This window comes from Coenobita brevimanus, chromosome 45, assembly GCF_032717465.1.
Source record: "Coenobita brevimanus isolate Jiangsu-jjx chromosome 45, ASM3271746v2, whole genome shotgun sequence".
NCBI lineage: Eukaryota > Metazoa > Arthropoda > Malacostraca > Decapoda > Coenobitidae > Coenobita > Coenobita brevimanus.
In genome coordinates, this window is record NC_136998.1 from 34,280,227 (window position 1) to 34,304,648 (window position 24,422).

The 24,422-nt window shown below is 42.8% G+C and overlaps 1 protein-coding gene across 1 annotated transcript; it reads right to left on the reverse strand.

Moving 5' to 3' along the window:
- Positions 1 to 322: 322 nt before the first annotated feature.
- LOC145398331 (uncharacterized) lies at positions 323 to 24,422 on the reverse strand. Its single transcript, XM_080271221.1, has 5 exons — positions 24,321 to 24,422; positions 22,547 to 22,727; positions 7,315 to 7,423; positions 2,615 to 2,979; positions 323 to 495 (listed from the first exon to the last, which is right to left on the reverse strand). The coding sequence occupies exons 1-5, from the start codon at positions 24,345 to 24,347 to the stop codon at positions 323 to 325; spliced, it is 855 nt and encodes a 284-aa protein (XP_080127347.1). The 5' UTR covers positions 24,348 to 24,422.

The window sequence follows — 24,422 nt, forward strand, 5'->3', positions numbered from 1 at the left end:
CTGGACGAGGAAGGAGCCACCCAGGGAAGGAACTAGTCAGCCTTCCAAAGGGTGTGAAGGTCTGGACGCGTGAATCCCGTCTCCTAGTTTACAGAAGCAGGGTCACCGACCAAGGAAGGAACCCACCCAGAGAAGGAACTAGCCAGCGTTCCGAGGGTTTTGGAGGTTGGGACAAGTGAAGCCCGTCTCCTTTGTGTGAAGCAGTTGGGTCACTGGCCTAGGAAGGAGCCACCCAGGAAGAAACTCAGCCTTCCGAGGGGTATGGAGTTCTGGATGAGTGAAGTCCGTCTCCTGGCGTCTCTCCCTGGCACTCCAGTTGACCTCAGTGCCTCTTCATGTGGAGTGAAAGGTGATCTGAGCGGGAGAATGACCTCTGACACAGCTGGCACTTGAAGGGCTTCTGACCAGTGTGTTTACGGTAGTGGCGTGTCAGCTCATCAGACCGCGCAAACCTCCACATGCACCCGTCCCACGTGCACTGGTACGGCTTCTCCCCTGTGAAGGAAGCAAAACAAATGATTGCAGTAATGGAAGGCTTAAAGGATAAGTGGTGGATACGTAGTATATTTCACTAGGCACTCTCCTGGTAGTTCTACTTTTATGCCTTCTTACTGACATTTTAAAATCTTATCTTTTCTAATGATTATAGCAAAATTTGATGGTGATGATAAATATAACGCCATTTGGATACTGTATTGAGAACCATAATATTGTCTACATTTTTATCAATCCTGAATCACGAACAGGAAGATTAAAGTAGATAAATTACCAGCAAAGAGTCCAGTAAAACTAAATACATCATCAAAATAATACTTAGCCACCGACTGATATTCTTAAAGAAGAGATGGCAAAATTGCAAGTAAGCCTCATTAATCTGACGATTTTTTCTGGAAGTCATGAGCATTATATGTGATCAGCCTGCATGTCACATTACAGAGCACATTCAGCAGCGAAATTTATGACCTAAACACATTTTACTCCCTCCATGGGTTTCACAAATCACCATCAGAAAGTGCAGGTTTTGTTAGTTTCGTTTCGTTTTAGAAGGCTCCAATATGTTTGCATGCGTCGGCCTTGGTCACCTAATGGCGGTTCTCCATGCTGCTCGATCTCTGGCAGATTCCTTATTTAGTATCTTATCCATGAGGTCAAACTCAAGGACCTCGTCCCAGGTCTTTTTCGGTTTACCTCTCACTACCTTATGCCCAACATTAACACTTCTCACTTTCTGCACCCAATTATCATCCCTTGTACAATCAGTTACTCCCAAGCTGAATAAAATATCCTTGTGGCAGCTAGTATGCATAAAGCAGAGATTATGTCACCGTCAACCTTAGTAGAGACTGATTTAAACCTCTTCAAACCAATGACGTATTTCGTTTATTCTTGCTATTTTTTTTCTTTTTTTTAACTTGGGAACTATTTTAGTGAAAAGGTCAGTGAAGGCAGTATCTAACCCCTTCAGTTCAGAAAATCCCTCTAAAACTGAAGAAAATCGTGTGCAATAAAATGGAAACTACGTCATTGAGAGTTTCAAGCATAGGCTAGATAAGCATATGACAAATAAGGGGTGGATATAGAATAAAGAAAATATTATAACCAATACTAATTCAAAAATAAATTTTCTTTTCAGGTTACACTATGATAGTCTCTATTCTCCTTTCACACTTTCCTGTAAAATGTCCACGCCAGTTTTTCTATACGGCGTGGTGTTCTTTCTGACTTTTTCCTGCCGGCTTCGGCAGGAGGGTTTGGAGGGCGGGGGAGAGCCTTCTTCTTTGCTATCCTTATCTCATTCTAGTAGTTCAGTTACTCTTCTAGGAGCTGCCTAGCATGGGCCAACCGGCCTACTGCAGTTATCCTCTCTTCTTATGTTCTTATGTTCATTAGTGTGAAAAGACTAACCCTTAGAATAACTGGCTATTCCTATGCTGAATAAAGTTGCTTAGAGGCAGAAAAAATATAACTTAATATTTATGTTATCGTCGGAATTTCAGTTATTACATTTTATACAGGAAGAAATGTGGATGATGGGACAACTTCTTTGACCTTAACTTGGCCCAGATTTTCGTCCTACTGCAGTTTATTTCACGTGGCTCTGAGGCAGAAAAAGACAATACAACCGATCTACATCCTTTTCATAGTACGTCTTCATGGCTAGCATCGTATTCTAATGGTAATCTGTTCTTGCAACTCAGCATTTAATATGAAAGGACGGTAATTCTGGGTCAAGTTAGAGTAAGAACACTATATTAATTTAGTCAATCTTAAAAATGTGAAGTGAGGTGGGATTAGGCTTTCTAGGACCTCTTCCTTATTGAATTAGCTTGTACTTATCCCTTAATACAATTTATACGTTATCTAGTCAATGTGATCGTAGATTATTGAAATAACAAGCGAATCAAAATGCCATATGCAGAAACACATACTGAAACGAATTATTTTGTATATCATGCCTTAGTACCGTCTCGTATGTTGCTTGTATCTATTTACTGTGATAACAGAGTGAATAAATGACATGCGAGTGAATATCAGAATGTCTGTCAGAAAAATACTGGTAAGGAAGAGGTGGTAGGAGCCTCTTTAGCTGACGAGAATGACCCAAATATCTCACCAGTATGTGTGCGTTTGTGAGCCTTGAGGTGCGAACTCTTGGTGTACACCTTCTCGCAGCCCTCAAAGTCGCACTTGTGGACCTTCCTCCGCCTGAGAGCATCCGAGTAGTCTGCTGGAGGGGGAGGTGCCCGCCCAGGTGCCCGCGCCCCCGCCGGAGGAGATGGAGGTGACGAAGACGACGACGAAGAGGAGGAGATGAGCGATTGTGATGAGGGTGAGAGGAGGGAGGCGGCGGCTGCTACAGCAGCGGAGGAGGAGATACTGACGGAGACGCCGGATGAGGTGTTGATATGGGCGGCAGGGGGAGCTGATTCCGGGGGCGGGGAGGGGCTCTCGCTCAAGGGTCGCTTGCCACACATCGCCCTGCAATATCGCACCCTCGCTCACACACTACCCTAAGCCTGTCTATTAATACTATAATTCGTCCACCTTAACCAGGGGAAGATTTTTGTCCTTTAGCAATCTATCTTCCACAGCTCAGTGACAGAATACGACGGTAACAGCATTTTTGTGTCACTTTTTTTAACTAGCATCATATTTTGGTGTTAATCTCTTGCTACAACTTTGCATTTGAAGTGGAGAGAGAACAATGTTAGGCCAAATTAAAGTGGACAGATTATAAGATTATCTAATTTACTAGACCTGTCTTATTGCTACCTGTCTTACTGCTAGCTGTCTTGCCTCTAGCTCTTTTACTGCGATTTGTCTTACAACTAGCTGTCTAATAGCAAACTGTCTTTTAGTTAACTCTCTTATGGCTACCTGTCTTAGTGGCACCTGTCTCATTGATAGGTGTTGTCTTAATTATAGCATTTTCACTGCAAGGCGTCCCACTGCTAGCCGTCCTAATACCACATCTATTACCTACTCTGTCTTGCTTCTAGGTGTCTTACTTTTTACCTATCATACTGCTGCTTTAATCTGTACCAAACCCTGCTTTAACGTACGGTTTTCCCCACTCAGTCTTATTTTCTTACTCCTAGTTCTGTCATACTCGTTTCTTACTGCTGGCTCTATATTTTTTACTACCTCTATCCTCCTCTCTCTCTGTTAGCTCTGTCTTATTGGTGGCTCTGTAATACTGCTAAATCCTGTTTTACTTTCAGCTCTATCTTACTCTTGGCTCTGTCTCACTCCTAGCTCGATACAGACTGGCTCTTTCTTACAGCCAGTTCTGTCCCTGTGCTAGCTCGCTCTCTCTCTCTCCTAGCTCTACAACACTGCTAGCTCCATCTAACTAGCTTTAATATTGGCCATGTCTTCCTAACGGCTCTGAGCTTCCGCCACACACACACACACACACACACACACACACACACACACACACACACACACACACACACACACACACGACACAGATACATTCAAAAGCAGTGGCAAGCGACGAAGCAAGCAACAAAGAAACAACTAAAACGACACCCAAGAACGAAGAAGAGCATACAGTAACAAAGAAAGGAAAAAATCAAAGAAAAACAAGCCACCCCCCCCAACACACAAGGCACAGATACATTCAAAAGCCGCGAAGCAAGCAACCAAGCAACGATTAAAACGACACCCAAGAACGAAGAAGGGCATACAGTAACGAAGAAGGGCAAAAAACAAAAAAAATAAGCCGTATCTACGAGTAGTAAATAAAAGCGTCTGGTAGTGGCACAAATAAAATAACAAGAGGGGGCGAGGAGGCTTAAGCACCATCTAAATGTCCCTCGACGAGAGAAGCAAAGCCGAAGGGGGAATAGTCCAGAATATTAAAACCCTGTAAGCTGAAGAAAATCGTCTTAGCGTGGCTGGGATAGTATAGAAAAAAATGGGCTAACCAATATCTAAAAGGCTCCAGGAAATACAAAAAAGCAAACTCAAGGCAGAATAAACCAGACCTTTCACTTCTTGAAACCTGTGACGTGATTTATGAGTTTATTTTTGCTACGAGACAATTTTTACTCAAGAAACCAAAGTGGTGATGGGGTTAATTACGGCCATATCTAACCCCTCCACTTTAAAAATTCTCCTCAGAGGTAAAATTTATCGTCTGGAGTTATGAAGAATTAATAATCAGTATCATAGGATTTAAGTGGTTATGCCCCTCACTACGAAAGGTCTCTCATAAAGTGTACATAAGTGGCGGTGGCGGGAATATGAGTCTCTCATAAAGTGTACATAAGTGGCGGTGGCGGGAATAAAAGTAAATAAGTGTTAAGCAGGATAGCAATGCGAGATCACTGGAGCGGCTAACTAGGCGTGTTCGTTAAATGCTCACGGGTTGCAAGGCGTCAAGGTTGGGTGGTGGAGAGGGTGGTAGTGCGAGAGGGAACGTGGGTGTGGGGAGAGAAGAGCAAAAGAGAAGTGTGGAGGAGCGAAGAGAGGCATGGAGTAAGAGAGGTTATATGTGTGGGGAGAAAAGAAAAAGCGATGGACAAGAGGGAAGAGAGAAGAGAGGCAGGGAGTACGAGAGGTTATGTGGGTGGAGAGAAAAAAAGAAAAAAAAAAAAAAAGGCGAGGAGGTATGGAATATGAAAGGGATTCTGTGTTTGTAGACAAGAGGAGAGAAACGGATGAAAAAAAAAAGGGACTACAGAGGAAATGGATGGAATAAGAGAAGGACAATGTTGGGGGAAAGAAGAGGAAAAGAATGAGTGAGAAAGGTGGACGAGAGAAGAGAGGCAAGGAATATAAGGGATATTATAGGTTGGAAGGACAAAGGAAAGAGAGGGTGGAAAAGAGGAAAAAAAGAAGAAAGGTAAAAGGGGGAGGGAGGAAAAGGAGAACACAAAGAGAGGGAAAACACGGAAGAGGATAAAGAGGAACGTGGAGAGGAAGGAAGGGAAGGAGCGCTCGGATGTCCTGTTGAGCTCTCATAAACCCTTTCAGTATGATGACGTATTTTATTTAAGGTAGTAAAAATAAAACTGGAGAAATGTCATGGTACTGGGTGTAGGCAGAGATGATGATGCAAGTGTGGGCAATGATGATGATGATGATGTAAGTGTGGGCGATGATGATGATGATGATGATGATGATGATGATGATAAACAGAGTGTGATGACTATAAGCAATGTCAGTGTCTTGCCGGTACAGAGCAGCACATACAGGTAAGGAAGCGCATAAGCAAAAGCTCAAGCAATCACATATGCACATTCAACCAGCAACATTCTACTTCTACTTGTCACATTCTACTTCTCACAGTTATACACTACTCACTAAGCTACTAAAAACCAACTAAATCATTATATTCTTGCACTACTTAAAATACACTTAAAGAACTAAATCATTACGTTTTCTGAACTACTTAAAACATTACCAAATCGCCATTACATATTCTAAAGTACTTTCACATAACCTGCATTACGTAAAAAGTTCAACCTTATCTTAATACCATACAGGCTTCATGCAATTACTACGATAAATAATACAATATCTATACATGCAAACATCACTGTGCTGAATTCACCACTCTCCTTACCCGACTCCTAGTCTACTGCTTTACTTACGTGTTAAAAGACATGGAAAACTGGCAAAGTATCACCTTCCTACACAGAGAGTCCTCATTATAGAGTCATGAAAATGTTCTAATATAACACATTTTTCATTATAAAATGGTACAATACTATAAATTTGGAGAACTTGGCCAATCAGATTTATGGGTATATGTGAAAAGCTAGTAAGTAATTTTTCTGTAATTTCTTATGGACTTAACTCAATAAAGAAATGTTAAAAAAAAAAAAAAGAAAAAAAAAAGAGAGAGAGAGAGAGAGACTTAGAATGAGGACCGACTGTAAAATCTGTGATGACAGATAGTTAGGAATTTGCATATTCTGGCTCACTGTACTATCCGTAAACCATATCCTACACTGAAAACCCCACCTAAACATTCTTTAATTTTTCCCTGCATCATCAGCCACAACCTTTCTCATTTACCTATTACACCTACTACGGTACATCCAGTTTATTATACTTAAATTATTACCTCCCGCATCCTATCCTTAGCTCCAAGTTTCAGCCCTCAATTTATCATCATCCTCAGCTCATCCTCAACTTCTACACTTCCATTGTCATTTCCTATCGTTAACTCCTATCCTCAACACCCAGCCCTATCTTCTATCCTCTTTTCCAACCTGCAGGACTCGATTTTTGTCCTATTTTTTATCCATCCCTCCTACATTCCAACCCTCAGCTTTTCTCCTAATCTCTATCCTTCAGTGCTCAAATTCTATCCTATTCTTTATTTTTCAGTTCTACATTCCTTCCCTCTGTTTCACTCCAACCTTCCAGCCTAAATTCCTGAACTAACCCCACTCCCGCTTCTACAGCTCACACTGTCTATCCTCGTTTCTAGCCTTCAGCTCTCATCCTTCCATCTTTATATCCTTCAGTCCTGCCTTCAATTTTTAACAACCAACTCTCCAACGAACTCCATCTTTCAACCCTTAAGTTCTATCTTCAATTCCTATTCTATCTAATCACTCATCTCCCATCCTCCCCAGTTTCCATCTGTAACTCCAACTTTATATTCTCAAATTCTATCTTTACATCCTTCTCCATTCTCCATTCCACCTTTTAATACTATATCTTCAAATCCTATTCTTACCTCTCACTCTAAGCTCCCAGCCTCTTCATCCCCAGCTCCACCCTTGAACCTCTCAATTTCTATCCTCAACCTTCCCCCTCCCTCACCCTCAACCCCACCAATCGTCTACTCACAGCGATGCCTCCCTCAGCTTGCGAATGGAGAGCAGTGTGGTGGAGCCCGTGCGTAGTGCCGCTTTTAGACTTACGCCGTACGGGTCAGCCGGTGGAGGGGAGTCATTATCTGTAGGGGAAGAAGAAGGGAACGTGAGTTGATGAAGAAGGGTTGATGAGACAGTAAAGAAGGGTAGGTGAATTAGTGAAGAAGGGTAAGTGAGATAGTGAAAAAAGGTACGTGAATCGGTAAGAAGGGCACGTGAGTTGATGAAGAAGGGTACATGAGTTGGTGTAGAAGGGCACGTGAATTACTGAGGAAAAGAGGAGAGACGCGCCACAAAAAAAGGATGGAGAGACGCAAAGTTACGTGAGGTAGAAAGAGGAGGAGGAGGAGAGGTGGGGGACACAAGGCAGCTAAAAACAGAAGAGGGGAGTGAGGGAGAGAGAAGAGAAAGAGAGAGGAAATGAAGTAGGAATGAGTAGTGAGTGATGGAGAGCGGAAGGAGACGAAAGAGGAGGAGCACTGGGTGGCGAGTAAGGAAAATGAAAAAAAAAAAAAAAAAAAAAAAGGCGAAAGAAAAAATAAAGAAGATTGAAGGATCACACAGACAATACATTTCCCTTCCCCGTGCTTACAACAGACATTCCTTTCCAAATTCGTACTTGGACAGCAAATGGGGAGTTAATTCTGGCTATCACTCTCCCTCCACGAAGAAAGTCCAGTCCTGCAATGGATCAAATACGGACATGTAGAGAAATACGGACTTGCTATTCTAAAATGTAGCTAAATGTTTAAAGTTTTTTCACATCAACAAGGCAAAGATTTTCGTCCTCCTGCAGTCCATTTCCCTAAATCAACGACAGAATAAGACAACACTACGGCTTTACAATCTATCCATAAGATGTCTTCGAGACCAGCACCATATTCCTGTGTTTATCTCTTGTTATGTTTCAGAAGTCAGGATGGAGAGGAGGCAATTTTACGCCTAGTTAACGTAAAAAGTATAATTATCTATCATCGTGTTCTTCGGTCTATCTATCGAGTCTTTTGTTGCAAGTCCACTGACGAAACTTAAAACATCACTAAGTCTGAAGGCAAGGAGAGAGAGAGAGAGAGAGAGAGAGAGAGAGAGAGAGAGAGAGAGAGAGAGAGAGAGAATGGGGAGGAAAGAGAGGATCGAAGAGCGTAGGGCAAGGACAGGGAAAAAACCAGACAGAAGGGAGCGACAAAGAAGAGGAAGAGGGCGGAGTAATTGTGAGAGAGAGAGAGAGAGAGAGAGAGAGAGAGAGAGAGAGAGAGAGGAGGGGGGGGGAGGAGATACCACGTGCAGTACGGTGCCGGGCAAGTGAGATTGTGATCAGTGAACGACTTAACTACAACTCGTAAACCAGTTATTTTCTGGAAGAGCAGCACGCCACCCTTGCCCCGCTGGTATTACTGACCCCCCCTTCCCTTCCCCTGCCACCCCCTTCCCACTGCCAACCTTCCCCCTCTCCTCATTCCCTCCTCGTGTCACCCACCCACCTCTCTCTCTCTCTCTCTCTCTCTCTCTCTCTCTCTCTGGGCCCGAAATGTCCGTGTAGTGTGTGTGTAATTCTTTCCGCCTCCCTTTTGATGGTCATTGTTGTGCTTTCCCTTCTCTCTCTCTCTCTCTCTCTCTCTCTCTCTCTCTCTCTCTCATTTTTACACCTACATCCATATACTTTCAGCTCCTCAATTCTTTCCACTTTATCTTCCCCAAGTTTACACACAGCACATTAAACATGTAAAGAGAGAGAGAGAGAGACTAGATATGAACACTATTTTTCCATATGCTTCAATTTATTAAAAAAAAGTGCGATATCAAATGTTCAAGATGGTGCCAAATTATAATACTTTAATGGGTGATAGAAGAGAGTTTTTTATACGATTAATGAAACACGAAAATAACAAAAATTTCCAGAGTTCTTCGTTCTGTTCCAAGAGGCAAAACACAGGCTGACTCGATTTTTTTTTATTCATTCATTTTTTTGGGTGGATGGGGGAGTAATATATTTTTCATCTCTATCTTCTCCCTTTTCCTTCCAGTTTCCAGCTCCCTTTTCCATCCGCATCCTTCATGTTCCTACTCTGTTTCTCGTTCATCCTATTCTATTCCTTTTTTATCTTTCCTATCTTTTCTATTTTTTCCCTACTCATCCATCACATTTCTTCTTCATTATTCCTTTCTATTTCTTCTTCATTATTCCTTTCTTCCCTCTTTCTCTCCCTCATTCATCTTACCCTTTTTCTTCCTCATTTTTCCAATCTCTCTCTCTCTCTCTCTCTCTCTCTCTCTCTCTCCTTTCCTTAACTCATCCTACCACCCCTCCCCATCGTCTCTTTCTCCTTATACTTCCTCCTTTCTCCCTCTTTTATCTCCTATTCTATATCCACTCTCTTTACTCTGGAAACTCCCTTCTTTCTTTTCATCTCCCCACGACCCCGGTCATGGGGCCCCTGCATTTCAATATGAACAGATCTTGATACTGACTGTCTTTTTATGACGCTGCTTTGGAAGGAATAGCTTTGTAAACCTACTGCCTTTCCTTCATTTTGTGAGTAAAAAAAAAAAATCGCTAAAAGTAAGGTGTTTCCCCTTTTCACGTTTATCAGCTTACGTATTTTGGTCACTGCCGACAAATGGTGCATGTTTTCAGTGTTTTAAGGGGACATTACCGAGGTTACACTTGGGTATACTTGGTGTTGGAGGATCAGCCTTGGAACTGAACCTGGAATTGACTGGCTTCTCCAATCCTCACTTCAATCTCCAACCCACAGCAGCTGAGCAGACATGAAGGCGTGCATTATGTCTCCTCATCCTCGCGCTCCTTCATGAGAAAAGTGACTGAGCTTCTGAGTTATGCATCCCCAAAGCACGGCATCGCACACCCTGCTCGCCAATCTCCACCGCCATCTCTTTAGCTATCCCTCGTTTTATCCCTTCTTTTACTCCCCATCTTTCAGATCCCCAACACCACCACCACTTCCCTAGCTCTGTCCACCGTATCTCTTGGACCATCTCTTCTGCTGTCGTTCATTTCATGACTTTGTAACTCTCCATCATTCAGATCTCCACCACCATTTCTTTTCTTTTTCTCCAAAGCCTCCAAACTTCCACTGTCCTCCTCTTCGCTATTCTTCTTCTTATTATTATCCCTTTTATGCCCCCTATCTTCCAAATCTCCCACAAAATCACCTCTTCTTTATATCTCCTTAATCTTCAATGTCATGTCTTCTGCTGCCTTCCTGTTACCCCTTCGTTTACTCCCCATCTCCCAAATCTCCATCACCACCACAGCATCTTTTACCCTTCTCTGTCCCCGATATCACCACCGTCATCTCTTATGCTGTCCTTAAAATACTGATATTCGCCATCTTTCAAATCTCCACCACCATCACCACCACTACCACCACCACCACCATCACACCACCACTGCTTCTTTACGTATCACCTAATCCCCTCAATCCCATCCCATCTTATCCCAGTGCCTCCCTGGTCCAACCGAACAACCAAGAGGGTGTAACTACCTCTATCATCTAATTGCTCGTATTTGCCCCTTATCACCTGCTAATCACGGTACTCGGGGAGGCTAATTGAACCCCTGGCTAAAAGCTCTGTGGGCGGATTCCCTCTAAGGCTCCGGCAATTATAAACAAGGCTGCAACTCCTCAGAAATTGGATTAGATGAGACCAGTGCTGATGCTATCCGAGGGTGGGCAGGTCTCGAATCCTGGAGCGTAAGATGGGAGGGAGAGGGATAGAGGGGGAGGGGGAGGGGGAGGGGGAGGGATAGAGGGAGAGGGAGGGGGAGGGGGAGGGATAGAGGGAGAGGGAGGGGGAGGGGAATGTGGAAGTGGTGGTGGTGGTGTGGGTTGCTTGATGTTTTTTTATATTTCCACTGAGATTTTCTTTTTGTCGATTATTTCCTTGTGCACTGCTGAAAAAATAATGTGGTAACAGAGAATGGAAGAAGAGAAGAGAAGAGAGGAGAGGAGAGGAGAAGTGAAGTGAAGTGAAGAGAAAAGAGAGAAGAGAAAAGAGAAGAGAAGAGAAAAGAGAAGAGAAGAGAAGAGGAGAGAGGAGAAGAGAAGAGATGAGAAAAGAGGGGAGAAGCGGAGAGGAGAGGAGAGGAAGAAAGATGAGGCAAGAAAAATGAAATACAAAGAAATAGAAATAAAATACGAGAGAGAGAGAGAGAGAGAGAGAGAGAGAGAGAGAGAGAGAGAGAGAGAGAGAGAGAATGCAGACAATGCCAAATATGGATCAAACCACCTGCGCTCTCTCTCTCTCTCTCTCTCTCTCTCTCTCTCTCTCTCTTCCATAACCTAACACATCATCTCCGTACTTCAGCCACCTTCCTCCTTCCTCCCTTGATTTCTCAACACTTTTCTTCCTACCATTACCTTTTCTTCTTTATTTTACCTCATTATTTTAATTACACACAAGTCCTTTACTCGAGTTTCTCTTTCCTTTCAATTTCTTACATTCTTTCTAACTTTTTCCTCCATTTCTCAGTTTCTCTGTCTTCTTCTCCTCTCTTCTTCCACTCACTGTTTCCTCATTCCCCTCTCCCCCTCCCCTTCTATACTTCCTCCTTCCTCCCCTCTCACTTTCTTATAAACCTTCTTTCTTTTTTTCCTTTCTCCCTTTCTCTCTCTCGCTCTCTTTCTCTCTTCAACTCAATTTTTTTCCCTTTCGCTCAATTCCTTCCTCCTCTTATCCTTACCTCCTCCTCCCTCCCTCCCATTCACCCCGACACTCTAGGCCCCCAGGTGCATATCCCAGCCCCCATTAGTTCCCTTATCACTTACCCATCACCTAATTCTCTGTCCCCTACCACCCATTACCACTTCCCTCTACCTGCCCATCTTTTAACCAAATGACCCACATCCCCCATACACCTGTCTGCCTAAAAGGTCATGTCTGCGTCAGCTCACACCTGCATCAAAGAACACCTGTCTGCATATACCTGACTGATTGCAATGACTCACTCCACATCTCACAGTCTGTATTTCTTTTAAAGCTACATGATAATACCAGTCCTTCTACGACTGTCAACACCAGGTTTGTCACTATATTATGCCCATGTCTGTGTAACTAGTTGAAATTTTACCTCTACTTATACACTGTGTCCAGTTATTTACACTTATCTACACAGAGGTACACACTACACCAGTTTTAACACTTCAAAACACTTTTTTTTTAATTTCCAACACCGACAGACGATTTCATTCAGTTAAAAAAAAAAAAAAAAAAAAAACTGTACTACCGAAGGATTAAACATTCTCCATTAACCATTTCAGAAATATTACGTTTCTTTTTTTTACTACTGGATATTTCTGCTACCTCCAAACAATTATACGCTACCTCCAAACAATTATACTCAACTTATCAACAATTTTTCGTCCTCAACAGGTTAAGTATATTTTTGCCCAAACATCTTTACTTGGACATACTCTTGCTTACGTCGTATATCCACACATGTCTACCTGTATAAATTCTTGTTTACCTCTTTTATAAGCTCTTATCGGTAACAATATTTTTGCTTGAATTTTTTGCGTTCAGCCATCGAAACATGACTACTTATCAGGAGTATTATCTTTTCACTACTGCCCACTTCGGTATGCATATCATATTTCACCCACACCCACACCCACACACACACACACACACACACCAATATCTAAACAGGAGCACATAACACCAAGACACATGTACTCCAATACTTAGGTACACACACACACACACACACACACACACACACACACACACACACACACACACACACAGCTGCTACCATTACCTCACTCACCAGCATTACACCTACTACCATCACCATCATCGTTCGCAACTACCACCATTCCCTGCCTTTCAACAAACATTATTGCAACCCCCTGAGGAAATGAACCTATGACTGTCAGGAAAGCTACGTGGACTGCTCTGAGGTGTGTGTGTGTGTGTGTGTGTGTGTGTGTGTGTGTGTGTGTGTGTGTGTGTGTGTGTGTGTGTGTGTGTGTGTGTGTGTGTGTGTGTGTGTGTGTGTGTGTGTGTGTGTGTGTGTGTGTGTGTGTGTGTGTGTGTGTGTGTGTGTGTGTGTGTGTGTGTGTGTGTGTGTGTGTGGTCAAGAGCGGTGTGTTTTGTGGAGTCATTAGATAAATCATTTACATAATTATGTACAAGCACCTCCATAACAATAATTATGTGACATTTACACTTCAAACTGTTAGTACTAAAGTTAATTTTATTACCCCTGTTTACTCCATCACTTTATGTCAACAACAGCACTATTATTGGAACATATGGTTACTTATATTTCTATTTACCTACTTATTTTTTTATGTATATATTTATCGATCTGTATATGTATGCATCTATGTATGTATGTATCTCTCTATTGATATTTCTCCCTCTACACTTATCAACAAATAATTCTTCACTCGATCAAATGAAGTGCTTTTTTTCAACATCTATCTACCTTCTATCTATCTATCTCTTATATTTACACCATTCAACAAATAAACAATTCTCTTATACCAATGTGCCCTATCTTTCATGTGTGTCCATGCAACGACTATATTTGTCCTGCCAAATTTTACACCTGTCTTACCAATACCTCTCATCACTACACCCGTCTTACCAATATAATACCTCTCATCACTACACCTGTCCTACCAATGCCTCTCATCACTACACCCGTCTTACCAATACAATACCTCTCATCACTACACCTGTCTTACCAATACTCATCATTACACCTGTCTCACCAATACAATACCTCTCATCACTACACCTGTCTTACCAATACAATACCTCTCCTCTCTACACCTGTCTTACCAATATTTCTCATCATTACACCTGTCTCACCAATACAATACCTCTCATCACTACACCTGTCTTACCACTACAATACCTCTCATCACTACACCTGTCTTACCACTACAATACCTCTCATCACTACACCTGTCTTACCAATACCTCTCATCATTACACCTGTCTTACCAATACAATCTCTCTCATCACTACACCTGTCTTACCAATACAATACCTCTCATTATTACAAACCTGTCTTACCAACATCTCTTTATCATAGTATGTCCTACGAAAATCTCTCAGTATTACACCTGTCCAATCAAAATCTCAGTATTAGACCTGTCCTACCAAAACCTATCACCAACAAACATCTGCACTTCTGCTGCTGTTGTTACCACCATCAGCTACCTCATCAATCAACCACAACTTCGGGCCGTCAACCTCAACACCTAAACCACAACCACCCATCCATCACTAGCAACTTCAGGCTCTTCTACAATCAACAAATATCCCTGTAAGTCACAACTACCACAATCAGTCGACATCAACCACAATCCAACTATCATTTCAGCAACCACTAATCATGCGGTATGAAAACAACATTCAGGACTGGAACCAACGTTTTCTTCCTACAATCAAAGCTCATTGGAATTTAACTCCCTCACTATGGAGATTTCATATGTAATTTTCTTACTTCCGCACTATTTTGTTCAGCTTAGGAGAGATATGCCTAGGTTATTAATACGTGGCTACCATCGACCCTGAGAATTTAACGTTGAAAAATGTAAAGTACTTAACGTAGGCAAGACCATTGGAGATACTAAATACAGCTTAGATAACAAAGAAATTACCAAATCGGAATGCGAGAGAGATCTAGAGTTATGATTAGTAACGACCTTAAACCAAGGCAACAGTGCATTAATGCGAGGAATAAAGCAAATAGGGTCCTAGGATTTATTTCGAGAAGCGTGAGCAATAGATCATCTAAAGTAATACTAAAACTTTATCTAGCATTAGTAAGGCCACATTTAAACTACGCAGTACAATTCTGGTGTCCTTACAATAGAATGGATATTAATTCGTTAGAAAATGTACAGAGAAGAATGACTAAAATGATACATGACGTCCGGAACCTGTCATATGAAGACAGACTGAAAAGACTAAGTCTGCATTCGCTAGAGAGGCGTAGAGTAAGGGGAGACTTAATTGAGGTGTTTAAGTGGATGAATGGTATAAATAAGGGAGATATTAGCAAGGTACTTAAAGTGAGCATACAGGATAGAACTAGAAATAATGGTTTCAAACTAGAAAAATTCCGTTTCAGTAAGGAAATCGGTAGAAATTGGTTTGGTAATAGAGTAGTAGACGAATGGAATAAGCTACCTAGTAAAGTAGTTGCTGCCTCTTCCATTGAGAGTTTCAAGCATAGGCTAGATAAGCATATGACAAATAAGGGGTGGATATAGGATATTGGATATAGAATAAAGAAAATCTTATAACCAATACTAATTCAAAAAAAATTTCTTTTCAGGTTACACTATGATAGTCTCTATTCTCCTTTCACACTTTCCTGTATAATGTCCACGCCAGTTTTTCTATACGGCGTGGTGTTCTTTCTGACTTTTTCCTGCCGGCTTCGGCTGGAGGGTTTGGAGGGCGGGGGAGAGCCTTCTTCTTTGCTATCCTTATCTCATTCTAGTAGTTTAGTTACTCTTCTACGAGCTGCCTAGCATGGGCCAACCGGCCTACTGCAGTTATCCTCTCTTCTTATGTTTTTATGTTCTTATGTACTACCACGCGTGAAATACGATTATATGCTTGGTAACAATAATTCCTTTACACTAGTTTGGCCCTGATTTTACTCCTTTTGCAGCTTATATTACTTTCATTGGTGGAAAGAGACAATGCTACTGCTCTACATCCTTTCACTGGCACTTCTTCGTGACTATCATCGTAATCTGGCGTTTATTTTTTCTTACAACTCAGTATTCAAGATAAAGAAATTGCGATTTTTGGCCATGTTAAAGTAAAAAGAGTATAGACACGCAATTATCACTCACAGGCAAGAAACATTCAATCACAAGTGAATACAAAGTTCAAGCTGGGATCCTTACACACCTCCGATTTCTTTCTCCCAATATTATCAAGTAACTGTTGGTAATTTGCTGGTTCTGGCACTTGGTTAGCTCCCAGTCCATAAAAAAAAGAATCAGCTGAACCATGATCAACCTTACTACGGCGATTTCTTTGAGAGGTGTGACATCATTTGACTGACTGACTGACCAGGGAGAGGAAGTAATGGGCTAAATGAAGTTTGTTTACATCCCCCTTCCCTATGAGATGTGTTCCATAAATAAAATCGTCAGGCAGTAGGAAGAAAAAACTAGACTCACCTTGTGCTCCTCGCCTTCCATACCTCGCCTCCACACAGATTTACAATATTATTACTCCTACAACAACCCCACCTCTAACACCACCCAATCTACATCATTCCTACCACCAGCACTACCCTAGCCCCTCCACCATCACCCCCAGTTCTAACACCATCACCACCATCACTTAACACCATTCACCATCATCACCACCACCAGCACCAACTCAATACCACCATCCTAATTATCACCACTACCACCAACCCTTTCACCACCACCATCCCCACTACCACAATCGCACTACATCCCCCTCCCACCCCACCCCCAACTAACCACTCAACATCATCCCCTCCCCTTCCCAGCCGCCACTGCCATCACCACAAGCATCAAGCAAGAGGGGAGACAGTGTGAGGGCTCCATCAGGTGTTGTTGCGGTGGTGGTGATGGTGATAAGTGCTACTATTACCCAACTCATCACCCTGTCAGCCAGAAGGAGGAGTGGGGGGGGGGAGCCAGTGGACAACCTGTGAGATTAGTGGAAGCTCTCGGTGAGGAAAAAGAAGACAAGAGAAGAGTTAAGGAGTGTAAAGTTAACATGGAAAAAAAAAAAGAAAAAGAGTTAGATATAAGAGACGGCGAAGATACATGGACAAGCAGGCAACAAGATGGCTGATGGAAGATCTAAGAAAGAAAGAGAGGGAATGTTGGGAAAAAGGGAGCATAATGAGCCACTAAATAGACAATAAAAATTACTCTGTGTGAGAGGAAAGAGACAAACAGGGAGGAACAGATCTATGATGGTCAAGTAGTATAGACGTGGGCCGCAGAGGGGTGGACCGCGAGATCGTTCACAGGCTGGAAGAGGAAAGAGTCTGAATGTTTGAATTTCGTTAAAACATCCTGTAATACTGCTCACCAAGAACCACCGACTTATCATACAAACACCCCAGCTAATACCATCACAACGGTCCTGGATGAGACGGCTCTATAGTATGTATTCATGAAGGACAAGAGATATTAGCGCGGTGACACCATCTGTTGCACCAAGGAAGACTTATGGAACTTAGGAAACGAACTTTCAGATTTATTATTGAAAAAAAAAAAAAAAAAAAAAGGTTCGATATACATTACTCCAAGAAAACGGCGTAAAGAGGATAGTGAAAAGAGACAGCAAGATGACGATGAAAGAGTAAGGTAAGGAAGAATGGGCTGTCATGAAGAGAAAGTGACAGGAGTATGCGGGCGTCAGAAGGAAGGGAAAGGCAGCGGCTGGGAAGACGGACGTGGGAAAGCTTCAGAAAATCCAAATCTTCCTTTTATTTTCACTGGTACTGTCGCACTTAGGTACATTTCAAAACCCAGAAATCTATCATCAACTTTTGCATAATTCTGGTTGTCACATCATCATCATCATCATCACCAGCTTGAGTCAATCCAGTGCGAGACAAATGATTCTTTCTTTTTTCCACTCAGACCTATAAGCTTTTAGCCGTTCCCATCCGACCCCAGCGAATCTGAAATCTCATCTCCACATACTGGGTGAATAAAAAACAAGGACTCGCTAAAATGCGTCCCAAAACTTCCTACGAGCCCTAGTTTTTGGCTCATGTGTAAATAATTTTTCTTCTGATTACTACTGCAACAAATACTCTTTTATTACTGCACCGAAAAATTATCTAGCCACGCCTCTTGGATGCACCATTCTTCACAAACTAAAATAGAGCATATATTTTCACCACACACACACACACACACACACACACACACACACACACACACACACACACACACACACACACACACACAACACCAACACCATATTTTCACCACAAAAACCATCATCTACATCATATTTTTCGCCTCAAATATGGTTCCAAGGCTTTATCTTCCCCCCAAAAGACCTTTCCACAGACACTCCCTGACGAGGCCAAAGCGGAGAGGTGTGATGGATCTGGGGGCTTTGTGTTTGGTATTAGTCATGCATCATCCACGGGGAACTGAGAGATCCGACTGAAGCACTGAGGTAGATAAGAGAGAGAGGCGTGTTTGAGAGAGAGAATGGGAAGGAATGAGAGCGAGAGGGGTAGGGAGAAGAATGGGGAAGAGATGGGGAGGGGGAGGAAAGAGAGGGTGAGAGGTAGGGAGCAGAATTCGTGCATGGAAATGAAGGATAAGGGGACGAAGAGGAAGAGGAAAAGGAATGGGAACGACAGATAAAGAGGGAGGGATGAGTGGGAATGAGGAAGAGACTGGGGAAGGGAGAGGAAAAAGAAAAGGAGAAAGGGAGAGAGAGGGGTGGAAACATGCAACACCCACGAGAAAATGACATATTCGTTAGAACCACAGGAGTAGAAAAGACAAGGGCTGTATAGAGGGCGTGTATGAAGCAAATGGAGGAGAGGAAAAGAGTGACAGAAGGAAAGTAGAACCATGAGGAAGAGGAAGGAAAAGAGCAAGAAATAGGGGAAGGGGAGAAGACGTTATAAGGAAATGAAAGGGGAGACCGAGAGGAGGAGGAGGAGGTTGAAACACGAATGAGAGAGGTGGGGAAGAGTGAGGAGGAGGAAAGGGGATTGGGGAAGGGAATAAGGATATGGAAGTGGAAATAAGGATATGGAAGTAAATGGAGGAAAGGAAGACAGAGTGGATGAAGAAACTGGAATGAAAGGGAAAATGAAAGAGAAAGGGGAATGCAACAGGGGAGAAGAACATGACATGGGGGATGGGAACAAACGGTTTGGGGAGGCATGCAGCATCCAGGGATACTGAAGTTGGGAGGACGGGGTGTTTGATGCGTACAGTGAGGCGGTCCATTATTTGCCGTGTATGAATGAATAGTAGAAAGGAACCGAGAAGAAAAATAGAGAGGAAAGAGGTATGGGAAGGGATTACGAGGATGAACTGGAAAAGAAATGGGAAAGAGAGAGAGAGAGAGGGAAAGTGGGTGAGAAAGAAAAATGAAATGAGAGGGAAAGTAAATGGGAGGAGGGAATGGGAAGGGAAATTAGAGATTGCGGTCTCCATACAAGTATAGTACATTAATATACTTCTGAGGAAATGAACATCATAAATGATGAACATACAAGAACAACGGATCCTAAAATCTGATGGCATTGTTTGACTTTTAAAGCCATAAATCCCTTTAAAAAGCATATACACAAGAAAAAATGAAAAAGATGTCCAGGGATATCTGCTCAAGGAACAACTGTGCCAAGTTTGAAGCGAATTGGTGAAGTTGCGAAGGATGGGCACCAAGTTGAAAAGCGCTTGGAAGAAGAAAGAAAGACAGTGAGGAAATACTGTGATGTGGAGACGTAAAGAAAAGAGAGTGGAAGGAGAGGAATAAGAGTGAAACAAGGGAAGGGAGAGAGAAACGAGATAAGAAGTAGAAAAGGTACTGTAAGGAAAGAAGGAATGGTGAGAAGGGAGAAAAGAGAGAGTGGGATACGCAAAGAGGTCGAGGGTAGCGAAAACAATAAGAGATAGAGAGAAAGGAAGAGATAGGAAGTGTATATTTACCATGCTTTTAATTGGCATGTGGACTTATGAACTGTGTGTGTGTGTGTGTGTGTGTGTGTGTGTGTGTGTGTGTGTGTGTGTGTGTGTGTGTGTTTATCACCGACTACACTACACCGATGGCAAGATAACCTGTATTTAGTGAAGCTATTAAGGGTGTATTCAGAGCTTGAGTTAAGCTAAAAAGGGTACTGGGAAAGAATACTAAACGTCTCTCTCTCTCTCTCTCTCTCACCTATGCATTTCTATCACCTCATGGATGTTGATGGTCTAGTGCCAAAGGGGGAAGAAAATGGGAAAAAGAAATAAGGGGGGAAATAAATTGCTCCTTGAATTAATGTAGTAAAAGACAGTAATATTAAATCTAAAGTAACTGAGTAGATAGTAAACCTTCCGTAAATTTTTTAACTCATCTCAACCATCCCTCTAATTTATCTAAGGATTTACAACAATCACGGGTACTATAATTTTGGATTTTTTGGGTGGGAAAGGGGGGGAAATTTACCGTGAAATAAATTTAGCGCCTTGGGTTTTAGCATTAATGATAAATAGAATTAATATATTTACAAAACTTGAACTTTTACAATAATTTCGATTAAAAATGATTGGGTCGGGCTAGAAATTCCTGACACGCCAGTTTTTCTATACGGCGTGGTGTTCTTTCTGACTTTTTCCTGCCGGCTTCGGCTGGAGGGTTTGGAGGGCGGGGGAGAGCCTTCTTCTTTGCTATCCTTATCTCATTCTAGTAGTTCAGTTACTCTTCTAGGAGCTGCCTAGCATGGGCCAACCGGCCTACTGCAGTTATCCTCTCTTCTTATGTTCTTATGTTCTTATGTACTTACACACACACACACACACACACACACACACACACGCAAACCCCCCTCAAACACACACGCACTCCACTGAAGCCAATCCCACCTTCACACCCATTCACACGCACACACACACACAGGCACATTCAAACTCACACTCTCCAAACTCCCAACCTCTCTTCCCACACTCCCACACACACACAAACACCCCTACCACCCCTACCTTCCCCCACCCCCCTCCCCTGACCTCCCCCCTTGACCCCTGACCTCGCACCATTAAGAGGGGGGTCGAGAAGGTCAGCTGTTGAGAGGAAGACGAGCTCGGTCCATTTCACCACCACGGCCATTACGAAACCAACCAGCCACCTCGACCGACTTTGGTGGGAGTGAACCGGGTAGGGGAGATAGGGAAGGTAGGAAAGGTCTCTCTCTCTCTCTCTCTCTCTCTCTCTCTCTCTCTCTCTCTCTCTCTCAACAACACATTTCGGTTCCCTACGTACAGGAAAATGTTTCACACCTCGTCTCTCCCCTTCGTTCTTGATCTTCTGCATATTACCACCTCACTTTCAAACACTTTTCTAGTCAGTCTCACCCTCCATTCGTTTCACATACTACGCCACCATACACTCGTCCTTCCTCTGCATCTCCCCTCACCCACCTCACTCACAAATTATACTTACCCCACCCCCACCATCTCTCTCTCTCTCTCTCTCTCTCTCTCTCTCTCTCTCTCTCTCTCTCTCTCTCTCTCTCTCTCTCTCTCTCTCTCTCTCTCTCTCTCACACACACACACACACACACCATCACCTCGTCAGCCTCTCTGTCTGCTGCATCTCTGGACTTACGAAGGAACAGAGGAAACAATACACTGAGAAAGGCAAATCGCTTTCCTCGTATCCTTAACGCTGTTCTTCTGATAATTATTCTCTGCGACTGTAACTTTTGTGCTACTGGGTGTTCGAATTGTGAAGGTTCGTGCATATATGAATTAAGCAGAAATAGAAAGATAGATAGAAAAATAGATACAGGCACAGACAGATAGATATATAGAGACAGACAGAGAGAGAGATATATATAGATACAGATGTTTATATACATGCATATATAGATGTATTTCTTCTTCTTCTTCTTCTTCTTCCTACTATTATTATTATTATTATTATTATTTTTATTATTATTATCATTATTAACGCAGTACAGTAAGTGTGAGCCCCACCGAAGCGATTATAAGTAGCATACATACCCCCAGAGGTTGCCAGGGGGGGTGACAGTTTACCAAGAAGTAATTACTGACTGAGCATAAAAGTATTAACCACAGTTTTAAGCGCCTAAACACTCTTTGTATCCATCATATCATCAGGAAGAATATTTCAGAGTTTTAGTGATTGACGGACTAAAACACCTATACAGACAAACAGACAGACGGACAAATAGACACACAGACAGATATAGATAGATAAATAGAAAGATTGATACAGATAGAGACAGACAGACAGACAGACTGACAAAGACAGATATTTAGATACAGAGGGATAGATAAACAGAGACAGCTATAGAGACAGATACATATACACACTGACAGAAAGACAGGCAGACAGGAAAACAGAGAGACTGATGACAGAGACAGACTTACAGACACAGATAAATACATACACAGATCCAGAGAAATAGACAGACAAATAGCTAGACGGATACACAGACATCCACTACTCACCCGGCTTGAGGGATAGGTCGACCCCAAAATTGTGAAGGGCGAGCGAGGGGAAGGTGGGCACTTTGAGGACGACCCCCGTGTGTTCCTTGATGCTCCTGATGGGGGTGTGGGTCTGGGTGTCCGTCTTGCCCCCCCTCACACTCAAGTCCACTGGCTCCACCTGCTCCGGGGGCACCTCCGCCTGTCGGGGAAAAGGGAGGGGGAGGTTAGGAGATATTGGGGAAGAGGGAGGAAGGGGTTAGGCTATCGGTGAAGAGGGGGGGAAGGGTTGGAAGATATCGCAAAAGAGTGGAGGAGGGGTTACGATATCGGGAAAGAGGTGGGGGTGGGTGGGTTGTAGATATCGGGGAAGTGTGGGGGAAGGTTGGGAGATATCGGGGAAGAAGGGGGAAGGAGTCAGAAGATATTGGGGAAGAGGGGGGGGGGATAGGTTTGGAGATATCGAGGCAGATGGGAGGGGGAAGGGGTTAGGAGATATTGGGGAAAAGGGGGGGTAAGGAGTTAAGAGATACTGGGGAAGAGGGGGGAAAGGGGTCAGCAGATGATGTACCACTTCTTCCTTAGCGATTTATTCTGTACATTACACATATGCTAATGCTGTAAATTGTGTCGATACTAAAACTTTACACAACATAGAATGGGTGGGGGTGGATGGGAGCGGTCGCAGGTGGATGGGAAGGGGTGGATGACAAGAGGTGAGAGTGGATGAGAGGTTGAGGGTGGAGTGAGTGAGTGGTTATTATATTCAGTACTTCGCCTCCCACCTTTTTTTTTTAACTTCCTTGCAAGGGAAAACCGCATTCTTTCAAGCATCTTTGTTAATATTAAAAAATGTTCAGAACTCTAACGAGACAACTAAAAGTATTTAAAGTTCATCAGCATTACATATACGAATATATACCAGGTACAGTATATATAGGCAATTGATACCATTAAATTTAAAATCAATATGGATATGCAAGTACGTTCTAAGAGTTACGGTACCTAATTACATGACTAGTACAATTGAGCTAACATGGATGCAGGTTATAATGCATTACCAATTACAGCGTGAACTAGATGAAGGAGAAACAATGATGTGGCGTTGCGTACCGTACTATACTTCATTCATTTTAACCTGGCCTAGATTTTCATCCTTTAGCAGCTTTTTTCACGGTGCTCAGTGGTAGAAAACGGCAATACTATGGCTTCACAATCATTCCATAGCACGTCTTCGTGACTAGCATCATATTCTGGTGTTGCTGTATTGTCATAACTCGGCAGTGAAGATGAAGGGATGGCAATTTTGGGCCAAGGTAAAGTGAACAGACAATAGGAAGCATGTACTGTTTTGAAGAGATATACTAATTCACTTTGGTGCTTTTGAAATCCTATGATGCGATTTTCAAAGTCCTACGCCCTATTAAGAATATTATACAAGAGTTGGACAATTATCCTGGTGCTTTGGAGAGACGCCTTCATGTGCTGGCACAGATATGACCAGGCGGTGGAACTATCCGGTTAAAAAACGTTCCTCAATCCCCTCCCTATCCCCCGAAAGGAGGATGGTGGACTGCCGAAAGAGGGCAATTTCGGCCTACAGTCCACCGAGTTTACGTTTTGATAAACCGTTGCTGCTACTAAACTACTACTACTACTACTACTACTACTACTACTACTACCACCACCACCACCACAACCACCACTACTACTACTACTACTACTACTACTACTATAACTACAATCGGTACTACTACTACTACTACTACTACTACTCTTGCTGCATTATCCTTACCTCCTTGGACGTGAGGTCGGGGTGCATGGTGGAGCGTTTGACGGGGGCCGGCACCTTTAGCAGCACAGGGGGCGCTGCTCCCCCCTCCTCGCTCACCCCAAC

What these genes read in the sequence shown, in the direction of transcription:
- LOC145398331 (XM_080271221.1), bottom strand. Translation starts at nt 24,347, where the DNA reads ATGCACCCCGACCTCACGTCCAAGGAG. An exon ending in CGACCTATCCCTCAAGCCGG is followed by an intron (nt 7,424 to 22,546) that starts GTGAGTAGTGGA and finishes CTTCCCCTACAG; the next exon opens with ATAATGACTCCCCTCCACCG. An exon ending in AAGCTGAGGGAGGCATCGCT is followed by an intron (nt 2,980 to 7,314) that starts GTGAGTAGACGA and finishes GCGATATTGCAG; the next exon opens with GGCGATGTGTGGCAAGCGAC.